This window comes from Polypterus senegalus, chromosome 5 (genome assembly GCF_016835505.1).
Source record: "Polypterus senegalus isolate Bchr_013 chromosome 5, ASM1683550v1, whole genome shotgun sequence".
NCBI lineage: Eukaryota > Metazoa > Chordata > Cladistia > Polypteriformes > Polypteridae > Polypterus > Polypterus senegalus.
This window is the reverse complement of record NC_053158.1, coordinates 76,243,053-76,268,633: the sequence shown is the minus strand read 5'-3', so window position 1 is coordinate 76,268,633 and position 25,581 is coordinate 76,243,053. Positions and strand designations below refer to the sequence as shown.

The 25,581-nt window shown below is 36.2% G+C and overlaps 1 protein-coding gene across 2 annotated transcripts in view; it reads right to left on the bottom strand.

The window, feature by feature from the left end:
- Nucleotides 1–25,581, bottom strand: part of lpin2 (lipin 2) — a 112,974-nt gene that overhangs the window by 57,075 nt on the left and 30,318 nt on the right. For both annotated transcript variants that reach the window (XM_039754840.1, XM_039754839.1), the window contains exons 2-3: nucleotides 13,718–13,918; nucleotides 1,899–1,994 (exon numbers count right to left, since the gene is read on the bottom strand). In XM_039754840.1, the coding sequence (XP_039610774.1) occupies nucleotides 1,899–1,994; nucleotides 13,718–13,909 (288 nt within the window). In that variant the 5' untranslated portion in view covers nucleotides 13,910–13,918. The remainder of the gene's footprint in view (nucleotides 1–1,898; nucleotides 1,995–13,717; nucleotides 13,919–25,581) is intronic.

Sequence of the window (25,581 nt, the reverse complement as noted above, 5' to 3'; positions counted from 1 at the left end):
CATCATTTATTTAATTTGATTTGCCTTTAATGCTGTAAATTGGTCAGTCATTCACTTCAATTCAATAGGCATCAGTTAAATAACACAAACATATAGTCATATCAAGCTACTGTGCAGAAAAGAATACAAAAGTAACTAGGCAGGGAGTTTATAATGTTCTGTACAAGAAAAGTGCTAACTCTAACTTTACCAGGCAAAATACTTTGAAATAAACAATTAGTTAAAAGTAATTAATTGACAATTCGAAGCAGAATTCTGAAAGGCTCAGCCTGAGCCATTCTTGTTTTCCTGTAAATCTGCAGACAGACTACAAGTACTAATATTCTTTTTCCACCTACCCATTTTCTCAACCTGTTTATGCCAGTACAGAGCAGAGGAATAATGAATGGACATAAGGCAGAAACCCTAGAAGACATGGTACTTGATGAAAATGGATCTTTGGAATCCATAATTCATTCAGCCATAAAAGAAGTACTTGATTCTTTGGAAACAAAGCCGTGTAATAAACTGCAAACAAAGTCTGGCCATATGTGGAAGTTAAAACACACCATGTGGCTTTGCTTATTATCCATCTGTTACACACTAGAGGTGTGGGTAGATTTTCTTTTTTGAAATTTGCTTATGTAATACTGAGCAAGTCACTTTACCTGCCATTGTCATGGTAGTGTAGGAGCTGTATGGTGGTAAAGTGGTAAGTGTTGTTGTCTTACAGATCCAGCATCCATGGATGGAATTCAGTTCTCATTTGCTGTGACATACTACCCTTCTCTGCATGGGTTTTTATTTGGGTACTCTGAATTTCCTCCCACATCCCAAAAGTATGAGTGTTAGGTGAACTGCTGTCACACATGTGTGCAAAGAGGGCACCCTCATGGTTCTGATAAGGTAAGCGATAACACTATGGGAGAAGAGGGGGTGCAGACAGTAACAACCTTGTCTTTCCTTCCTCAGCTGCAAAGGACCACAGTCACGTGAGGCCTGATCATTCTCCTAATGCCCCAAGGGATATATAAAGAACCGTCAGACAGAAATTTGTGTGCTTTGATTTGAACAGGCTTTGAAGCAAGCCAGAGAGACAGTGATACAGAGACATGCTTCATTAAAAGGGATGTACATTGTTTTAACATCAGTGACTGAGTATTTTTGTTTGCATCATTTTTCACTATTATTTAAAGAGGAAGTACTGGGTTGGTCCCTCAACTTTTGAGCCCATGTTCATCCTTTCTATACTGCTACTATTCTATACTGCTAATTCAATATTGGTTCTTCATGAATGTGAGTGGAGATGTGTGCATTACTTGGCTCTGTGATGGACTGATGCCAGATTCAGGCCTTGTGCTCAATGCTGCTGGAATATGATCTGACCCTCCACAGCCCAGAATTGAAGTAGGCAGGTTTGAAAATATGTTATCTCAGACTGAAGCAGGATGTAAATAATTGTAATTGTTACTTAGAAAAGTGCCATAAATAGTTACAGAGTTCAAAAATTAGTTGTTACAAGGAAAATAACTAAAAGGCCATTTCTAAAAACAGTCAATTAAAATACAATTTAAACATTTGTTGAAAAAGCTTACATATATAAACACACTTATTTATGAGAGGTGTAAACAATTATGCAGATAACCATGGGATTAGCATTCTTTTTTACATTAGCACATTTAAACCAATAAAGTCACACCAGTTCTTGCCAGATATAAATCAATGTTAACTTGTGTATAATATATTTATGCTGAATGTGGTCAAGTTAGGAAAGTCAGGATTTGGATTATATTTAACACTTCTTAAACATTTTACTTTAGAAGCAAACAAGTAAAATATTCAAACATACTTGGCAAAAAAGCTTTAAAAAATAAATACTTTATTAATATAAGAAAAGCACCTAAAATGAGGAAACTCACATTTATTTCTTCTGTTTCTTGAACAAAAAATGCTTCTCCATTGTCTCCTAGCTTCATATGAAGTTCTACAGGTTCACCATTGATTTCTATGTCAATCTGTTGAAGGAAAATATAGTGGGTAGTATGTAATTCAGGTCAAAATATAATACTGAATTTTTAAAATAGGATTTCAACTCAATGCTAATATATTGCAATTTATTGTGAAATAACTCCTTGTTTTTAGGACTGTCAATGAATAATTGAAATCAGAATGATTACAATTTTCATATACTACTTTCATCTCAATAAATCATTCAAATTTCATACATAAAGAAATTTTTATTTCTTAAGTACTGATAAAGGTTTCATGTTAATTCACTATCTATTTTTTGTAGCACACTGTAGTCAGTCATTATGGGAACAAACAAAATGTCAGAAGAAGATAAACTGGACAGATCAACTGGAAAATCAACAGATGAATGGCACTAGTCAATAGAGTGGCAGACAACTTAGTTTAAACACAACAGTGTTTGCATATTGAATAAATCATATTTAGCCTTTTCTTCGCTGTAAGATTGTGAAAGCTAACATGAAACCAAACACTTAGTTAAATGCTGGCAGAATGTTTGGTATAGGAATCTCTACAGCAATGCTGCTACTTTTGGTGTACCACCTGTTGGAATGCATTGTCATGTATGCACCAATAAAATGTTTTGCATTTACATTCCCACAGATGGTGCATCACAAATATTAGAAATGCTGATATCTATATGTATACATTACTAAAAAGAAAATGCAGAGGTTTAGGATATTAATGCTATATCATGACAAAAATGTGAACCCTGTGTCAATTTGTTCTCCATCTCTAGTGATTGGAGCAGTATTTTTCTGTTAATGTAAAAAATTTATGAATCACACCACTGGATCATAGTTAGAAATGGACTCTAAGGAAATACTTAAATTGTAATGATAATTCACAGTGGCATATATGTTACTGATTTTGTGTTAAAAGGTCAGTCTAAAATGATTTTACCCATCAAGAGAAATGGTAGAGTTTCAATGATTTCATTACTGCATCCATTCAGGAAAATGCATTCCTGTACATACTTGACATCACATGTAAAAACTGTAAGCCACTCCACTTAGAAATAGTTTTCATTTAAACAAATAAAGTAGCTGAAGCTCTGCATAAATATGTGACTGTATTGCCTTTGACATACTGGCATCACACCCAGGGTTAGTACGATTTGCACATGTTGTGGCGAAATAGGTTCTGAATCAATTCAAATCTATAATAAAATAAGCAGGCTAAGAAATTTGATGTAAATCTAGTTCATAATATCTGAATAAATAATGTAATGTGTATGATCATAGCTCATTTTTATAGGGAAATGAAACAGAGTAACACAGGAGGAGATGAGCCCTCACACTAGACTAATAAGTGTATCTTCCTGATTTCCTCCTTAGCAACTAGGACTCTGTCCTGATAAAAACACCCTGGTTGCAAGGCCCGACTTTACCTTTTAACAGAGTCTAAAAAGATGCCTGGGTTTGGATTACAGCAGTCTAACAACCCCGGTGGGACAAACTCCACATGAGTGGACAAAGAGAGTTAAAGAGAAAGGAATAATACAGCTTTTGTTTCCTGTAGAGGGAATAGATAGTGCCTTACTGCTTGCAAGCAGAGTGCCATTGCACTCTTATTTTCTCTAGAAAATACCACAACACTAAATACATTTTAATTTCTTGGCAAGTTGCTTATATACACATTGTCTTGTTTACTAATTATAAAAATATTGCTTACATAGTGCTCCTTTGATCTGTTATAGAGTTCTTATAATAAGAAATAAATATGGTGAGTGAAAACAAATAACTATGTGTTCTTTTTTGTCTATGTAATCAGGCTTCCTCAACTGTACTGAAGTGGGCAAATCTAAATGAAAATACAGTAATTCATCTACAGTAAGTAATTCATCTTGGAACCGTAAAAAGTGGAAACAACTACACAAAAAAATGCTGAAAAGCACTCAATGCTGTGTTGTTTTTTAGAAAATAAACACAAAAGTAAACAGGGCAAGCACCACATCAGAAAAGCAAATGGCAGGAAAACAAGAAAAATCAATTCTCAATAAAATGAAACTGAAAGGCTAGAGCAAGGACATTAGCAAAGTATTCTTTCTTTTTAAATACTTAGTACACTTTGAAAACTCCACTGTAAAGATTCAAATTAAATGTGTTTATGTTAGTGTTACCACATGGCTCTTGTTCACATCCCTGATCAAGGCTGTTCTTGCCTGGTTACTCCGTTTGGCCAGGCAGCAACTCTAGGAAGAGACCTGGAGGTTTCATACTTCTTCTATTTCACAATTATTGAGGCCACTGCACTCTGAGGGATTTCAAAGCTTTAGAAATGTTTAATGGTGCCTTGATCTATGCCTCACCACAATTTCATCATGGAGGTCTAGAAAGAGTTCCGATTTCTTTTTCTTCGGTTATATTCTTGAATAAAAGCGCACTTGTTTTGTTATATGTGTACCTTTGTGAAAGTGTTTATTTGATATTTGGACTTCAGTCTTCACACATTATATACTACATGTCAAAATGTTGTCATTAGTACTAGAACATGAAAAATGTTTGCTTTATTCAACACTTCTTGCATTTCCTGTCATCCTACAGTTACATAGATCGTTGTAGACACGGAACACACATGAAATGCGAGTGTTCCAAATAACGATATATTATTTACCCTATACAACTCCACACACCTCACACCCAGGATAAAGACCCTTGAGCTGGGAGGACCTTTTGCCCAAGTTGAGCTGCGGCGGTGGGGGGATGGGATAGCAGGCTGCTTGTGCTGAATTGACACAGATGTCCCAGGATTACAAGATTTTTCGTAGGTTTCAGGGATTCTAGTATTAACAGGTAAATAAAACAATTGCCCTAAGGTGGATGTTTGAGTGGATGTTTGAGTAAGTATACTATGAAATAGAGTGCTATTCTATTTAGGACTGGTTTCTGTCCAAACCAAGGTTCAGCAGCCCAAATGAGAAGAAGAGTCACTTTTAAAATTTTATAACAAAAAACCACTGGAGCTGTAAAGTTTACTGGAACCAAGTATTTATTTGAAACAGCTTAGAAGGATTTTTTTTTATATGATACCAACAACAAAGTGTAAACAAGCACATTATTTTCAGTGTTTCATCAACTTTAGAATGACTTTGACATCTTTGGTTAACTTTAAAACTAAATTATTTTATATTTTTGGTCAATTTTCTACAGCAGTAATCTACTATAAATATTTTAGGAGCATTTTTCTTTTTTTAAGGACCCTGCAAAAAATAGACAAAATGGAAGTTATTTCTTGTCTTCTATCAGCTTTATAACAAAAGTGTATATATTTAATCTGCTTTAGGAAGCAAGTATGTAATTTTCTCACTGATGCACATGTGCATTTATCTGGAAAAAAAAAAACTATAATGTAAATGTTGAACCGATATATTGTATGCTGAAATATCGTGGTTGTCTAAAATTTAATATGGCTGCTTGATCATAACGGCAAATGTAAAATCTGCAACTTCCCTGTTCTATGTGTTGTACATCTTTGGAAAGCTTCTCGATGTCTGGACTTTTCAAAGACAGTCTGATTCTCAACCAAGACTGAAAACGCTATTTGACGGCTTTAGAGTTTACTTTTCATATAGTCCACGCTCAAAAAAATCACAGAAATACATTGACGCAAAAATGGACAGGATTCCAAAAGCATACCTCTTCAAGTTACTGTAAATACCAGGTAAAAAGACCTAGTACCGAAGACAGATTGGTCCTAGTTTGTAAGTTTCTGCATTTCTTTCCAATTGTGATTCTGTGCTAAAGTAGCATGCTGTCTTTCCAATTTCACAAGGTTCTGTTATTGTGTGCCATGTCCACAGTCCTCATTCTGACTATGTGGAAATTGGCATGTCTTTAGTTTTCTTAATTATATCATTTTTATTTTTTAAATAGTTTAGAGATGTTTCACTGTTTTGTTAAAACACTTCTTAATGTATTCAGCATCAGTGAAAGGCATTCCATGTTTTATAATCTTGTGAGAAGCCACAAAACTAGCAGCAGCAAGTTTTAGCTGTTTGATAACATTACATTACTCTACTCAGCTTTTAGTTTAAAGTCAGTGATTTCTGCTTTCCTAGAATCTCTAGCCTTATATTTTCAATGGACAATGAATGTTTTGTTGTGAAGTTTATTGATTATTTTATTTTTTGAACGTTCTCCTGGAATGATAAACACATGGGGAAAACCTGATGAAGTAAATGTGAATGCACATGCCTATGTCCACTCATCTCTAAATACTCTGTCTTTTCTTTCTTTCTTTTTTTGAAAACTGTTTTAGCTGACTCATGAGATGATTTGTTCAGATCTGTTTCGATACAGTTTTACAGAAAGGCTACTTTACAAAATATTTTCACACTCTTAAAGATGAAAAATGGTAATAATTGGAGCAATATTATTCAATATGAACTTCACTAGACACCAAGAATCAATAAAGTAATGTTTTGTATTTTTTGAAGTGCTATGTAGGCTCAGCAGTGTTCTAACCACACCAATGCAAGAAGCATAGACTAAGTCTACTTCAAAGGCAGAAGCAGACAGCCAAACAGCAGCTCTGCGTTTTGCCATCCCCTGGCCTAGACAGACTTTGTTTCCCTGTAGCCCTGCAATGCAATAAGCAGGTTCAGATTAAAGGATATATCTCTTTAAAAAAAAAAGATTGCACTGTGACACATTAATGCTACATATGTAAATTGAATTACTCTGTTAAATGCCTTATGATGGTACAATTAGAGACACTGCATAAATAAGAACTAACTGATCAACAACAAAAAGTGTCAAGAAGGCGAAACAAAATGTATTTCACAACTTAAAATTAGAAAAAATCTAATTCTCTCAATAGGGATCTACTACAAAATGTTGTATTAGTATTTTTTGGTGTGTGGGGATAAAATGAGATCTAAATGGGACCAATGTATTCCACTAACACATACTTAAGATATACAACCAACAATATTTGAATAATTATTTTTTTAATTTTTCCTGAAATTAAGCTGCCAGAGTATGTACCTCAGTGACATTTTATCATTTGCTTAATGTATTAGTTTATAGAAATTACTGGAAAAAAACAGTAAACTAGAAGGTCTTGAGGAAATGAGGGAATGGTTTAGAGACTTCATGCCATAAGAAAACAAAACTTAAATAAATACATAATTTTGATTTATTAGAGTATAAAAATACAAAATCAATCTTATTTAAATGAATCCTCACTATTTTGTAATAATCTCTTATTCTCATGTGACTAATAACTGTGTATACAGTCACTACTTCTTTATGTGGACATAATGTGATAGTACTGTGTGGTTGCAAACTTAGTCTATAGCATAAACTACTTAGTCACTCACACAAGGTCAGAAATTGTTTAATGATGTATGTAGCACACTGACTATGTGAAAAATATCCACACACCAAGATCAAATCGTCTTAGATTTTTCAGTAAATAGGCAACACTACAGGTGTTATATTAGAAGAATTGTGACCAAAACATTGGAGGCAGTGTTGTGTTATCTGGGATTGGTGGGATGGGGAATGAAAAGAATCTGTTAAAGATGATGACTGAAGTGATCATCTGGTAAAGATATAGACTAAAGAGAACACTGCTTTACAACTGGGTATTACACATGTTATACTACCTATATGCCCTGTTGAAGAGAGATAATAAAATACATTTTGAAATATCTGATATCCCTTGCATATTTGTACATTTAGCACCTTTCCTTGGTATCCTCATGTACCAGGACCTCTCTTTATCACTTTACCATATAGCCTGCTTTTCAGATGCTGTCATTTTGAGGTGCCTAGCTCACCTCCTATCTGCTATTATACTTTACACCTTTGAAGGAAACTCATATTGTGCTTCTTATGCCTTTACTCCTCCTCATGTGTTCAACATGTGCACTTACGCTTTTGATCACGTCATCAAAGCCAATTAGACAAATCATACCAAAGTCAAAATGACCAATCAAATTGCTTTAAGGGTCAAGACACACGGACTTTAGTGTTTTATTATGTAGTAGATAGATGAGTACAGGATTACTAATATCAGAAGAGAAATCAACTAATGGCTCTTACAGATTTCTTAAATTAAAAGTTATTCCAAACCACATTATGATTGTCAAAATCAAACTAAATATGGTAGATGTAGCAAAAAGCATTGTTTCAAATACATCATAAGATGATTTCTCTCAATATTCAACTTTTTGTGGATTGTCAGTCTCTGCGCCGCATACAAAGTAACATTTTAAGTACAAAATCTTAAATAACTTTTCTTCATTTAATAACAGCATCCCCTATACACAGGCAACATAAGTTCTAACAGGCTACCAACAATATATGTGCAGTGCATATATAGTAAAAAGACCAGTGAAGCCTTTCAACATTGGTTAGCACAGAAAGTAGACACTCATATAAAGTTGCTTAAAGATAGAACAAATATTTCATGAACATTAGACTAGAATGCCTCAATGAAGACAGCACAGTGTAATAATGTTGACATGTTTTTTTGGTATACTTTAGTAATCCCAGAGGGTAAATTTTATTTTTGCATGATTATGCCTACATATACAGTAAAATGCCAGTTGTGAGCTGAGAACAAATATGATTCACCAGTTCATCTTTTTAGAAAACTAAAGGCTGATCCTAGCACCAAATTAACCCTTGTACATTCTTTACCAATTAAACAGAAAAAAAAATATTTTAATGCAGCTAAAATAAAAATATAAGTTTGTAAGCAATGATTAAGCACAGGAGTCCCAAGAAGTTTATTAGAGACCATTACAACAGGCAGCATACTAATGATAAAAATAAATATCAAACTGGTCTGAAACATTCTCCAGATTCAGTTAAACTATGATTTTTCACAATGCATACATTATAGATGAAGGCACCCAATACTGCATCTTATTAAGATTTGATACTTCTTTTTCTATGGCTTCTAGTGAAAGGAAAAATATCCTATGAAGTAATCACCTAACATAAAGTAATCATTTACTAAAATACACAAAACATTATCGATGGTTTGACATGTTCAATGAATGGAGGACAACATTAATGAGCTGCCTACCAGATTCCAAAAATAAACTTGAACCGATCCTTCAAAGTGAATTTAGTTTTTGAATTTTTGGTAAAATAGGATATTATGTTCCTATTGAATTATTGTAGGTGGTGAAGATCGCATCTTGTTTAGCAAGATGAGTATCCCAGAAGTGCAGTATGACCTATCACAATGGGTTTATAGGACCATTATTGTCACATGTACAGAGTACAGTGAAATTCTTACTAGCATGTGATAATCAGCATACATAAAGCTGCCACTCTCTGTCAGATTTCTTATTAAGCAATAATGTCCTATGTGGTCTTACTCCAAAATGAGCTGTTAGAGGACTTAGGCTATTGTCTTTAATAAGTAAGAAAATACAGGGTCCAAACAGAAGAAATTCATAACACTTATGACCCAATGAAACAAGCACCTAGATGGCAACTCTCGCAACTAGGGTCATGATCTGGATACATTTGAATAGTGTATGTTGAGAGAAACTTGTATGAAGTATGATTCCATACTTTACACATCTCTAAGAAGAGTTTCTTATCTTGAACAAACTTCTAATCATTATCTAAAGATCTAAAGGAAGCTACCAATTCACTCTCTCAAACTTACTACAGGTGCATTCTTTATTAAATTGGTATAATTGGGATATGCTCCTTTATCAAAGCTAGAAATTATTATTTCTATAATAGATAGTGAAGGAAGTTTGGGAAAGTTTTTCACATATTTTACAGCAATGTTTACTGTCTACATGTAGTAGAAATGTTTTAAGATTATATTTGAGATACAGTTGTTTATAAGATGCACATACAGTATACTGTCAGAATACAAGGCTCTAAAGGTCGCAATATAATATTGTTGAAATTATTTTTTAATGGACACACAATTCACTGATTGACAGTATTCACTTAATGTTTACTTGTCATGAAAGACTGTAATACCTGATTAATAACACTGTCACTAACATTTTTAGAAATGTAACTCAAGTAAATAAAATATTCAACCATGTAAAATAACTTTCATGTTACACAGTAACATTTTTCACACACATCCAGTCTTAACTTTCCTGAATATGAGACTATTATTCCACTCCTACAGAAGTTTGAACTCGGTGCCATATCATATTTCATTTAACTGCATTATTTACAAAAGCCTGCAAGTTTGAGTCTTTAAGGACTCAATAGGAGACAAGTTAGGAAGCAAGTTTAATTCCAAACTGTTCAGTGCCTTAGATCAGGCATGTCAAACTCACTACCATTGGTGGGCCGCTTTGACTGCCATATGTGTGTCAGTGAGCCGCACTGTAACAAATACTATTATAATATTATACAAAGCTTTCTTTCCAATAATGAAAACTTTAAAAAATGTAACACTTAAAGTTTAAAGAAAGGCAATTTATTTCCATACGCTCTCCGTACAACAGCGTACAATTAGAGTCTTAGCCTCTTAGCTTGGTCCTTATATTATTATATTATATTCATTGCTTATATAGGAGTCTTACAGTGTGAGATATATTTCTTTTGTCCCGACATTTGGCATCTCTTGTTTGTAACCAGTTTGTCAATATCAGGCTTGAAATCTTGTGCAGCTGCAACTTTTATGAGGGATGAAAGGTGCTCGACAGTAAGTCTTGAGCAATGTGGGGTTTTGGTAGCTTTCATTAATGAAAACAATTGCTCACAAAGGTAAGTGCTTACGAACATAGACAGTACTCTTGATGCTAACTTACGGATCTGCACATATGAGGGTGGCAGGTAGGAAAGAATACAAGCCTGGCACACCAACTTCATTGTATTTTGCCTTCAGAATAGAATCTGACTACAGTTCAATCAATTCTATTTGGGTATTCTCAGGCGCATTCTCAACGTTGTAAAAGAACAGTGCAAAGTCCTGTTTGTGTGAACTGAAATCATGAAAACGCTCATGGAATTAATTGCTCAGTAATTCAAGTTGGAAAACAAATCCTCCAAAAATAAAATTTTACTTTACTAAGTTTACGTCAAAGTTAATATTGTAAAATAGACCGATATACAAAAAGCCACCTGACCTACACTAATTTTACAAACTCAAAATCACAAAAATATGTTAATAAACAGCTCACCAACTTCTCGCATCCACTTCAGATCTTCAGCTGTAGTCTGCACTGTTTGTTACAATACTAGCACAAAATTACATAAAACTATAGCAAAAAATGCGAAAATATGTGAGCTATTACTACTCGTGATGGTCAGTTCTGCTCAGTGGCCAGTCTCAGCAGACCAGCCAGTAGTGTAACCTAACAGGGGCAGCTCTAGGCTCGTGGCGGCCGTGGGCAGAGAAAGAACCGGTGGTCCAGCCACCCGCCAATGTCAATATGGTATCTTATGCACGACGGATGGCCACGTCCGTTGCAGACACTGCATAGGCTCCTCGTGCTCATGACACGCTTCTATATGCGCGTGTCCGTAACTTGAAAACCAAGTGGCGGCCCATGATATTCTCATTACGGCAGAACGTTATAATACTACATATAGCTTACTGCTCTGACTCTAGCGACATTAGTAAATACAGTGTACTAATTAACAAGAAACACAATGTTTTTCGGCCAGATTGTCATCAGCTGTGTTGTTATTTTCTCATTCTGTTTTATATTCAATATAAATTGGAGTGGCGGCCCTGTGCAGGTGCACAGTTTGCACATGCCTAAGGCCGCGCATGTTGCCCACTGCCAACTGCTGCAGCCTAGCACTTCAGTTGTGACGTTGTGGCTCATTAACTTTGGTCAAGGCTCGTGGCTATACTAACAGATGACGCTTCCGGTACCGTAATGCCATAGGAAAATGCGCTTTTGTCAGAAGGCAGAAATGATTCAATCACAAACGATAGTAATCATTTTGTACAAGTTCAGTGCTAACTAGGATCTGTCATGCAGGCCACACAGATTTCTGTTGCGGGCCGCATGTGGCCCGGGGGCCGCGTGTTTGACATGCCTGCCTTAGATACTTGTTAAACCCAGATCTAAAAAAAATTAAACATTAAAATATATAGATACAGCACTTTGTTAAAATGTGAAAAAGATTGCATAACATCTGGATGCAATCTTCTAAATAGTTCACCACATAAACTGTTAAGAATAAAAATACAAAACTGAAAAAACTCTAAATAGTGGCACACAGGAGAAAGTGAAAAAGCATAGCACATGAAAGAGTTGGAAGGTACTTACTCATATCCCATGATAACAAAAAATGGTCTCTATGGCCCAGAATGTTTATAAGGGTTTATAATAAAGTTTAACTCTAAAATTCTCTCTGACTTTTGCCACACAAAAAAGCACCTGGAGCTTATGTTCAAATATGAAGTTTATTCCTTACATTACACATTGTGCATTTAGGAAAAATAGAAATATAACATTGTGTAGTAAGCATGCTATAGTCACAAACATTTCAGCCTTCAAGTACTGTATCTCTTACACTGGTAAATAAAAGATATTATTTAAATAAAAAGAAAAAAGAATAATAAAATATTTCTAACAGCTTAACACACTGGTTACAAGAACAAAGACACTCTTACTACACCTTTATAAATCTGTAAAAAAATGTATGCGTGGGCTACAGTAATGGGAAACTGTACTTAATTCATTAAATTACTTTCTGGAGTTACAAAGGCTATTTCAAAAACAATCACATGGCTCCACCATCACGCAGACCATAAAATACATTCATTTATCTTTTACAAGTAATTCTTCATACGTTGGCTGGAATCTGTTTCAGTGGAGTACGATACAAGCACACTAATTCAGTTTGAAATGCTGGGTTACTTTAAACCTTCTTTCACAAGAGTACTGACTTTGCTGCTAGGTAACCATGAAAGAGCAGTAACACCCATGAATATTAATAACCCACCCTCCCCTCTCCTTTTAAGAAGGCACAAGTACTTCCTCCAGACTCTCTGCTTCAGATGAAATGCAGCCAACGTGGCTGATGCACAAACAAATTCATAACATGCTGTAAATGCAAATAACACTCACAAGACTTGGATATTCAAAAGACATATTCAAAATGTGCTGTGCCTCTTGTGCAAAGTCATTTGCTTCTAATGCACATGACTGCTGTCAGTTTAAAAATTAACCATGACTGATCTTGGTATAAGCAAATTATAAATTTAAAAAGGTATTTTCTCTAGGTATTTCATCATAATACTTATTACCTTAAAAGTATTAATGGGGCAACTTATAATCGTCTGTCCTTGCAGAATTTGTCACTTAATACTGATCATATCATGTTAATGTAGTACCCTGTAACTGTATATTATTGATTTGATCTGTTGTAATACGCACACAGTGCAGTGTATAACATACCTTTGTACAATAATAAACCCTTCATATTCTACGGGAATTTTTAGTGTTTTTTGTAATTCCATGATTTGATTTGTACAACATCGTCTGATAGTTCTTGATACATAAAAGAAAGCTATATGCAGCAGTAAAAAACAAGGTTCAAAGCTTGATATAGTGTATCATTATTAATTACTTATTAAATTCTGTAATGTACATAATCTACATCATAACTATCAGTACTAAAATGACATTATGTAAACATTGTTTTCTATCACCTCACAGACACCAAGATGATATATTACAAATTTGACACCGCTCTATTACCTTGAAAACTCAAATACAGGCATATTCAGTTCAGTGCTTTGTACATACCACTTTTTCCTTTGAGCGCAACACTCCCAGCTTTCCAAATCGGACATGAAAAGGTGAGCACTGATATGTGCCATCTTGCTGTCTGACGACTATTACATCAATGCACCCTGAAAGGGTGGCCTGATTGATTCCTTTGCAGAGCTCCCTCACTGTAACCAGAACCTGGCCAGCTAGTTGTCCAACATAGTTCATTGTCTCTATCTGTAAGAAAAGAAACATGCATAAAAAAATCACCAAAATGGCAGCAACACAGTAAAAAAATATGTCTGCATTCATCTGGCTTCTACATGCTGTCAAGGCATTAAGTGATGTGCATCCCAAAAGATAGGTGCAAGCAATGAATAAAAAAGTCACCCATCTTTGTGATTCATTATAAGTCTTGCTTAAAGATCACCTCCTTTAGTAAATGACTCAGGAAAAATCAGTTGCTTCTCAACCCAAATCATGACTGTCCTTGCCAAAAAGCCACATTAAGTTCAATATAAAAAGGGTCATGTGATGCTTACATCTTTTACATCTAGCTTACAGCATCTTTCACAGCAGCCTTCATTCACAGCTCCATTGTAGCATTCCTTGGCTAACTAGAAAAAACTACTTAATAAACAAATCAAGTACAATCCCTTTTGCGTCCTTTCCCACAAACCACTTACTATGGCTACATTAAAAAGGCAAGACTTATCTCTACTTCAAAAATAAGTGAAAGCAGAAATATTTTCAAAGCTCTAATATATTAATCAAAAATAATATTTTTATTTTCTATGTAAAGCTAAAAGGGGAGAGTTGTGATTAATGAATAAAAACAAGCTACAGATTAAAGTTACAATGCTACCATAAATAAGATGCTTTATGGTAATTGTTTTTTATTAATATTTGTTTCTTGCCAAAATCATTGATGCTTTTTATACTGCAATCTGTTTACTTCTTTAATTTGTACTGATCACAACAAGTGTCATAACAACACTCTCATTAAAATTTTCAGTAATGGAACTGAAGGAATAAAATATACAACCATGGAAAATCATTTTTATTTCTTACAGTAGGCATTTTCCACGCTCAGTCTTAATTTATTCTGTTAGCTTGGATAAAACAAACTTAATTGAGCATTGTCTTCACCAGAACAGTGCCACCCCTACCAGTTTAAACTCACTTCCTCAACATAATATGGTTTTTAACTGCATTAAAAACTCTGTAAGTTTGTTTCTGTGTGGTAACAACACTGCTTTTAAGAACTGCCTTTTAAAAACTGGGTTTAAATCCAAGGTGGAAGACAAATAAAAGAGAAGGCTTAGTTCTGAAGTGTTTTGCGCCTTTAACACCTGGCAAAAGCAAATCCAAATTAAATCAAAAACAAAAATATAAGTAAAGCACTTTTTACAATGTGAAGGATTATCTAAATAACATCCGGATGCAATCTTTTGAATAGCTCACCAAATACATTCTGCTAAGAATAAAAATAGAAAACTGAAAAAATTCTTTAACAGTAGTGCATAAGAGAAAGTAAACCAGTATATTGCGTCAACAAAAAAGGTGGCTGCTTGTGAGTGTCTGAAAATGTGTGTCATCTCACAGATGACAAATAATGGTCTGTAGCCTACGCTGTTCATAAGGGTTTATAATAAAGTTTTAGCTATGAAACTCTCTAACTTCTGTCATGCAAAAGGAGAAACTCCAGGAACTCAAATTTACAGCTGAAGCACTGGTTTAAGCCATATGAAGAAATGGGGTTGCATGAAGTCATACACATACTTATAGTTCTTAGCTTTAATAAAACATAATCATTGAATAAAATCAACAAAGTTATGTTGATAGTGGATCAAGGCTGTCTTACAAATGAGATATTTCAGAAAAACATGAATTAACTTGTTTACATTCAGGAAGCTGCAATGAATGATTTGTTATGAAATGTAAACAAAATCTTAACAAGATTACTAAATAAAGGAAGGTCATCTCCTATTTTCTGTATTTCTTTCTCCCTCATATATTGTACTGTAGAATATAAATGGAAGAAAAAATCATGCAGACACTGGGGGACCTTTCAGATTCCACCTGGAGTACATCTGGTAATGGGATCCAAACACAAGGCACTGGATTCTTAAGGTGGTAGTGCCATAAGGGGTGCATACTTATGCAATCATTAATTTTGTGTTTTATATTTGTAACTAATTTAGATCACTTTGCAGTTACCTGTTTTCATTTTGACATTAAAGAGTCTCTGTTTATCAATATTGACTCAAAATTGTTGGATAATAATTAAATGTGAAAATTTTCAAAAGGGTGAATTCTTTTTATAGTCACTGCAAACCTCTACTGCCTACTGAGGTGCCCAGGATTGTGTTGAAAACATCATGTAATCTACAAAATGAGCCTTAAGCTTCAACTATTTGCATATTGTATAAGATGTGTGTTATTAATCAGGACAGACACTGAAAAGGTGTGCAATGTTCAGTTAAAAAAAGAAAAACTGTCATTAAAGGCTATAAAGACTTGAACTTTGAAGATGCCATCTGCATGCTGATTAAAATGGTACTTTAGGTGTGTTGGATTTAATGATAATTTTACCCATGATACTGGATAGGAATAAAAAAAACAACATACACACACACAAAATGCTGTACTTTTAAGAAAATGAGCGCTTCTCTCCTCCAAATATGCGCTCCATCTCAATAAAGCCTTTGTAAAACTATGTAATAATAATAATAATAATACATTTTATTTATATAGCGCCTTTCCCATGCTCAAGGCACTTTCACAGAGTTTAAGAAAGAACAGCAGTGTATATAGTATATAGCATTGTACTAAACCAGATAAATAAATAAAGAAGAGATAGTAAATTCAGAGAAAAGCCTAACAGACAACATAACTGATGGACTAGCACACACACAGGTTACATGAGCATCTTGACACAGAGGTAAACTGAAAAAAGGGTAATAAAGTCAAGTAGAGCTAAAAGCCTTCCTGAACAGATGAGTTTTGAGTAGTTTTTTAAAAGAATTCATGGAGTCAGCTGATATAATTAATTTCAGTAGGTCATTCCAGAGTCTGGGCGCTATACAGCTGAAGGCCGTGTCACCCATGGAGTGGTGATTAGTGTGGGGCACAACAAGCTTGCCAGAATAAGAGGACCTTAGTGGGCGGACAGGTATGATGGAGAAAGTCACTGATGTAGTTTGGCTCAAGGTTGTTTAAGTCTTTGTAGGTTATTAGTAGAATTTTATATTCAATTCTGTAAGACATAGGGAGCCAGTGAAGGCGTAAGCAGGATGGGTGTTATGTGCTCGCAGCTACTGGTTCGTGTAAGGACACTTGCAGCCGAGTTCTGAATAAGCTGGAGCTGTGATATAAGATTAGAAGGGCATCTACCAGTAGGGAATTACAATAATCGATGCAGGATGTGATAAAAGCATGGACAAGTTTCTCAGCATTTGAAAAGGAGAGGAAGGAGCGAACATGTGATATGTTACGGAGGTGAAAATAAGAATGTTTCTTAATGTTATTTATGTGGGTGGAATAAGAAAGGGAGGAATCAAAAATGACACCAAGATTCTTTTGCAGTAGAGGCAGGTTTGATGAGATCACCGCCAAGATTGACTGGGAAGGAGCTCATTTTATTAAGCTGCACTTTAGTCCCAATTTTCTGCTCCATCCAGGTTTTAATTTCAATTAGGCAAGTTGTAAGATGAAAAGCTCTGATGAAGTTCCACTTTTAACACTGAAATAGAGTTGAGTATCGTCTGCATAAAAATGATAACCCAGTCCAAAGCTACAAATAATATGGCCAAGGGGAAGCATATAAATACAGAAAAGCAGAGGACCGAGGACAGAGGCCTGTGGAACTCCTTGTATGACTGGCACTGTGCTGAACCTGCTGTTGCCAAGACTAACAAACTCTTGCCTATCAGTCAGATAGGACTTGAACCACCGGAGGGCAGTGCCAGTGATACCCAGCATGTTTTCCAATCCAGACAGCAGAATGTCATGTCTGACAGTGTCAAATGCTACACTGAGGTCTAACAGAATTAATATGCTGGTTTGTCCAGAGTCTGCTGCCATAAGCAAATCATTGGTTACCCGTAGCAGAGCAGTTTCACAGCTGTACTGTGCTCTGAAACCAGACTGAAAGGGTTCCATCACATTATTAGAAGTTAAGTAGTTGGTGAGTTGGGAAGCTACAACACGCTCAAGAACTTTTGACAGAAAAGGTAAGTGGGTTTTTGGTCTCGTCCGCGCGCAGAGATGGGCGTCTGAAGTGGAGCTCCGCTAGCAGTGGTGCTATTTTTCATATTATTTGCTTATTATTCTGAGATATCCTGTATTTATTCAACCCGAGAGGGACCGCTACAGTATATGTAAACACATATAAACATGGCCAACAAGAAGGGGGTCCGAAAGAATCGAAGACTAAAGCTACATCCAAGCTGCGATCAGCAAGCCCTAGTTCGAAATACGGCCTCTCAGAGACAGACCTGGATCAGATGGGCGAAAGTACAGACTCCTCGGGACCACGGTCCGCTACATCGCATGCTGAGAGCGAAAAGGGGAGCGAAGGTGCGATCGTGAGTGCAGATGTGGATAGCTCGCCGATTGGAGAGGATTACCTGAAACTGGAAAAGGCAGGAGGTCCGCGGCTTCAGTTACGCAATCACGCGGGACTGGAGCAGCGGGACACCGCTTCAGCAGAGTCTGCTGCTTCATCTACGTACAAGAAGGCACATTTGAGCTATCTGAACTGAAAGTGTTGCTCGCTGAGCTCAGGCAAGATATAAAGAAAAGAGAAGGCTAATGAGAAAGCAACGGCAAAGGCACATGAGAGACTGAAACAGGAATGAAACAGGAGATGAAACAGGCCAATGAATGTCTGCGACAGGAAATCCAACAGGCAAATGAAAGGCTGCGTCAAGAGGTACAGCTTGAACTTCGACAGGTGCTGGGTAAAATTGAAGAGCGCATTGAGAAAAACTCGCTAAACTGAGCACGCTTGCTGATCGATTGGAGCATCTTAGTGAGACATTCACGAATCGGATCGAAATAGCGAACATCTAGCTGCCAGTGCCGAGGAAAGAGCAGTAAATGTCAGTTCGAATGTAAAAACTCGGAGAAAAACTTGGAGACAGACTGGCTGCTTTAGAAGATGGGAATAGAAGGGATAATGTCAGAATTGAAGGCCTGCCGGAGAATCGAGAAAGTTTAAACCCGGTGAAATTCGCAACTGAACTTTTTTCTAAAATAATCGGGGCGACTTTAAAGCAGAATCTGAGATAGCAGCGGCTTATCGCGACGCTGATCAAACACCGTCAGACCCGACCAAGATCTTTTATAGTCCGTTTTGAACGATTATCATTTAAGTTAGAGGTGATGGAACTCCTCAGGAAAAAAAGGAAGATATTATATATGAAGATTGCCACATTCGTCTTCCCTGACTTCTCTCCAGCAACAGCTATCAAGCGCGCCTTCTATAATATTAAACAGCTGCTACGGCAAGCCAATGTCAAATACGGCCTCCTGTATCCGCAAAACTGAAAGTGGAATGGCAGGGTCATTTCTATGTTTTCGCTAGCAAGGAGGAGGCAGAAAATGAGTTAAGAAAGCTGATCCCGGACTATTCTGATACATAATTGTGAGTCATGGCGGTAAATGATAAAGCTAGGATTAATAATCTACTGTCTGATCTATTTGTTTTAAAATACGGGTTTTTATCAGCATATATTCTCATATTCTTATATTATTATTACTTACTTATTACTTATCATTACTTAGTATTACTAGGACGCTAAATGTTTATGTTTTATTGTGCTTAGTTACGTTTTCCTCCTCTTTTTTTTTTTCTTTTCTAATTATTTCATGTGTACCCTAAATGAGACTGTTCAATATCATACCCTTGGTTTGCTGTTATTGCTATTACTGCATTAAGACTTGTTATGCTTGTTTTGGACACATCTTTAACACCATCACCAGGGTTTATTATCTGGGGATATCATCTTAATGCACTAAAATTGATGAAGATTATATGTATGTATGTATGTATATATATATATATGTATATATGTATATGTATATATATATATATATTAAGTGCAAAATTCTTTTCTTTCTTTTTCCTCTTTTAAAGACTATATTGGTAACAGATATCTCTATCTTTTAACCTTAAAACCACTGCATGGGGGCTTGATGTGCTTTGGACGTGCTCTGTCTCTGGGTATGTCAGAGGACTGGGACTGCATGAAGTGGGTTTTAGCCTCACCTGGGGAGGCAAAAAGGGAGGGTGGGGGAAGAGAGAAGAGAGCAGGCTTGATCTATATCTAATCTATCATCTCAATCTTTATAATTATAACTATCAGCGTAATAATAAGCTGCATGGCAACAACTCTTGGGGAATAGGAAATTAAGACCTAAACTATTTCACTTCCAGTTAAGACTATAATATGACACCAAAACTCAGAATCAGTGTCTCCATGATGGGACAGTTAACCGTAAGCTGGAATGTTAAAGGCCTGAATCACGAATTAAAGAGAAAGAAAGTACTTTCTCACCTAACAGGTCTAAATGCTAAAATAGTATTTTTACAGGAAACCCACTTACTAAGTAAGGATCAGTTCCGGCTGCAAAAGACTGGACTGGCCAAATGTTCCATTCTAGTTTTACAAAGAAAACTAGAGGGGTGGGAATTCTCATACATAGAACAGTACCATTTGTAGCATCAGATGTAGTATTGGATCCTGAAGGGAGATATGTGATGGTCATGGGAGACTTATCTAACTGTAAAATGATTTTGATAAATGTTTATGCACCTAATGTTGATGATAAGGAATTTATACAAAATTTATTTGCATCCATTCCCAATCTGAACACTCATAAACTTATAATGGCTGGGGGCTTTAATTGTGTTCTAAATCCACTTTTAGATAAGACTTCCTCCACAGGGGAGCGGCAACTAACACCGCAAAGATAATTACAAAGTTTATAACTGATCACAACTTATCAGATCCCTGGAGGTTTTAAACCCAAATTCAAGAACATATTCTTTCTACTCACCAGTACATCATTGCTACTCAAGGATTGATTACTTCTTTATAGATAATAACTTCTTGCCTAAGATTAAATCTTGTAAATACGATGCTATTGTTATTTCAGACCATGCTCCGATGATCTTGGAGCTGAAATTACTAAGCCCCATACACTCACCCCGCAAGCTAATAAGCTTTTAGCGCAACAAATTCACAAGCAAGAAGTGCGCAACGCAATCTCGGTAATTACTAACGAATGGAGATAAAATCATCGAACACAAAAATATAATGTACACTTTTAGAGACTACTATAAATCCCTATATACTACTGAGTTTAAAGAAGACAATATACAATCTAATGCATTTCTGGATAAATTACAGATACCACAAATTGGCGCTATTAGTGTGGAGGAGCTCGATAAACCTCTGTCATTATCAGAATTACTGGATGCTATAAAGTCACTCCAAGGTGGAAAAGCAGCAGGCCCTGATGGCTACCCTGCAGAGTTTTACAAGAAATTCTCCGCTCAGCTAGCTCCCCTCCTATTAGCAACATTTACAGAAGCCAGAGATAACCAATCTCTTCCACAAACCTTTCGCCAAGCACTAATCACTGTCTTTCCAAAACAAAATAAGGACTTATTACAATGTGCATCATACAGACCAATTTCACTTCTGAATAACGACGTTAAAATACTCTCTAAAATCATAGCTAGAAGGATGGAGAAAGTGCTCCCTCAATAATATCACAAGACCAAACTGGATTTATTAGGGGCCGACACTTATCTTCAAATCTTCGCCTGTTTAATGTAATATACTCACCAACTAAATCAAACACCCCAGAAATATTATTATCATTGGATGCAGAAAAAGCATTCGACATGATTGAATGGAAATACCTTTTACTATTTTGGAGAAGTTTGGGTTTGGCCCAACATTTGTGCATGGATTAAATTACTGTATACTAACCCAGAAGCTTCAGTTTGCATCAATAACATTTGCTCAGACTACTTTAAACTAGAAGCGTGGCACAAGACAAGGATGCCCTTTGTCACCACTGCTGTTTGCAATTGCCATTGAACCACTGGCAATACATTGTCGAAATACTGATCAGATAAAGGGGATTAGCAGAGAAGGACTGGAACAGAAAATCTCATTATATGCAGATGACATGGTACTGTATATATCGGATCCAGAAAATTCTGTGCCTGCAGTCTTAGCAGCACTCACAGAATTTCAAAAGCTCTCTGGTCTCAGAATTAATCTGAATAAAAGTGTACTCTTTCCGTGAATTCAAGCATATAATATTAGATTAGACACCCTTCCTTTTATCATTGCAGAACAGTTTAAATACCTCGGGGTAAACATCACAAGTAAACATAAAGCTCTTTATCAACAAAATTTAAATTCGTCTGTATGGAAAAAATTAAACAAGACTTGCATAGATGGTCAACCCTTCATCTCACACTAGCTGGAAGAATTAACACTGTTAAGATGAATATTCTTCCTAAGCTCCTTTTTATTTCAAAACATACCAATATACATTAATAAATCGTTCTTTAAGCAATTAGATTCAACAATAACCTCATTTATTTGGAATTCTAAACATCCACGCATCAAAAGAGCGACCCTACAAAGACAAAAGGCAGAAGCGGCATGGCTCTACCTAACTTCCAGTTTTATTACTGGGGCAAATATACAGTCGATAAGAACCTGGACACAAATAGAAGAACATACACAGGCATGGACCGCAATAGAAGTAAAATCCTGCAGTACTTCTTTGTATTCCTTGCTTTGTGCTCCAATAAACACACGTTATCGGCAATACACTAATAACCCAATTGTGCTCCACTCACTTAGAATCTGGAACCAATGTAGAAAGCATTTTAAGACGGAGAAGCTTCTTTCTGTGGCACCCTGCAAAAGAACCACCTCTTTCAACCCTCACAAACATATGCAGTTTTAATATCTGGAAAAAATTTGGAATTAACTTGCTTAGAGATCTTTATATAGACAACGTCTTTGCATCCTATGAACAATTACGTTCCAAATTTAACATTCCAGCTACAAATTTCTTTCACTATCTTCAAATCAGGAACTTTGTTAAACAGAACCTTCCAGATTTTCCTCATCTTGCACCCTCATCCACGCTGGAAAAATTATTGCTCAATTTCAAGGAGTTAGACTCCATCTCTACAATATATAAAATCCTTTTACAATCCCTTCCTTTCAAAGATCCAAGAGGACACTGGGAAAATGACCTCTCAATTAATATATCAGAAAAGGAGTGGAAAGTAGCAATGCAGAGAATTCACTCAAGCTCCATATCGCAAAGCATACAATTATACAACTCAAAATTATATATCGAGCACATCTGTCTCGACTAAAACTCTCAAAATGTTTCCAGGGCATGATCCAACCGGCGAGCGTTGCAACCAAGCCCCAGCCTCACTAGGTCACATGTTCTGGGCCTGCTCCAAATTAACATTATTCTGGACAAAAATTTTTAATTACCTCTCAGACAGTCTTGGACTCACAATCCCTCCTAACCCATTAACAGCTGTGTTTGGGGTTCTTCCAGAGGGTCTTAAAGTGGAGAAAGACAAACTGTGATTGCATTCACTACACTGTTGGCACGCAGACTTATTCTGATAAACTGGAAGAACCCAAACTCTCCTCTTTTAAGTCAGTGGGAAACTGATGTGTTATATTATTTAAAATTGGAAAAATCAAATACTCAGTTAGAGGATCTGTGCAGACTTTTTCAAAACATGGCAGGATCTAATCAGTAATATTTTGAAATGATTTTATAAAGCACAGAGAATTTGTTGATTTAGGTATTTTTAAAAGCCTTAAATTTTACACCGTTTGGCTTGCTCTCTCTCTCAAGGGTGGGGATCGATCTGTTCTTAGCATAATTCTTTTTTTTTTTTTTTTTGTAAAAACTTGATTGCTATGTATTGATTGTAATAAAATTAATAAATAATTAAAAAAAAAAAAAAAAAAGAAAAGTAAGTGGGAAATAGGCGAAAATTGATAGATAGATAGATAGATAGATAGATAGATAGATAGATAGATAGATAGATAGATAGATAGATACTTTATTAATCCCAAAGGGAAATCCACATAATCCAGCAGCAGGATACTGATACAAAGAAACAATATTAAATTAAATAGTAATAAAAATGAAAAAATAAATAAATAAAAATAAAAAAGCAGACAATACAATACTACAATAGAGCCTGCCTTCTTAACAAGTTTGTCCAGGCGTGAGGCGTCTTTCATCTTTATGCTGCCACCCCAGCACACCACCGCACAGAAGAGGGCACTCGCCACAACCATCTGGTAGAACATCTGCAGCATCTTACTGCAGATGTTGAAGGATGCCAACCTTCTCAGAAAGTATAGTCTGCTCTGACCTTTCTTACATGGAGCATCAGTATTGGCAGTCCAGGCCAATTTGTCATCCAGCTGCACTCCCAGATATTTATAGGTCTGCACCCTCTGCACACAGTCACCTCTGATGATCACAGGGTCCATGAGGGGCCTGTGCCTCCTAAAATCCACCACCAGTTCCTTGGTTTTGCTGGTGTTAAGATGTAAGTGGTTTGAGTCGCACCATTTAACAAAGTCTTTGATTAGCTTCCTGTACTCCTCCTCCTGCCCACTCCTGATGCAGCCCATAATAGCAGTGTCATCAGCGAACTTTTGCACGTGACAGGACTCCGAGTCATATTGGAAGTCTGATGTATATAATTTGAACAGGACCAGAGAAAGTACAGTCCCCTGCGTGCCCCTGTATTGCTGAACACAATGTCAGACCTGCAGTTCCCAAGACGCACATATTGAGGGCTGTCTGTAAAATATTCCACAATCCATGCCACCAGGTGTGAGTCTACTCCCATCTCAGTCAGCTTGTCTCTAAGGAGCAGAGGTTGGATGGTGTTGAAGGCGCTAGAGAAGTCCAAAAACATAATTCTTACAGCACCACTGCCTCTGTCCAGGTGGGAGAGTTAAGACTGTCAGCATCAAGACTAGACTTTTTTAACATTGGGGTTACAAAAGCGGTTTTAAAAGTGAGCAGCACAAAGCTAGTGTCATGGGATGAGTTTATTATTGTTGTAATAGTCGGGATTATGGCATGAAGGCAGGATTTAAGTAGTATGTTGGGTATAGGGTCCAGTACACAACTAGTCGGCCTCATCTTACAAAGCAGGTCATTAACAAAAGCACATGTGACTGGTGAGAACTTAGAGAAGGAGCTGGATAGAGTGGAAAAACAGGGAAAGATATAAACAGATGATGTATTTATGTTATTGGAATTATTTAGATCTTTAATTTTGTTACGGAAAAAGTGGAGGAATTTCTCACAGCCAGGTGGGCCATGCGGGCAAGAGTAGTTTATTAACTACAGAGAACAAAACCCTTGGGTTATCATAGCCACTTTCTATTATTGTGCCATAATGGGTGTTCTTGGCAGCAGTTAGTACTTCTCTGTAAGCTCTTTGGTGGTCAGAAAAAGCCTGGATGTGCACGGTGAGGCCAGACTTACGTGACATTCTCTCAAGGCGTTGGCCAGCTGCTTTCATAGATCGCAATTCTGAATTATATCAAGGAGCTGAATGCTTAAAGGAAACCTCCTTATGTTTTAAAGGAGCTGTTTTATCTAATGCTGAATGAAGGGCTGTGTTCTAGTGGTCCACAAGACTATCTAGTGTTGATGGAATAGGTGAAGACAGTAAAAGATCAAAAATGGATCCAGAAAGGATAGAGGGACAGATATTTTTAAGGCTTGTGTAAGAAATTTGTCGTTTAGAGGTAAGAGGAGGGAGAGGTAATGAGGCAGTGAAAAGTACTGCTTTA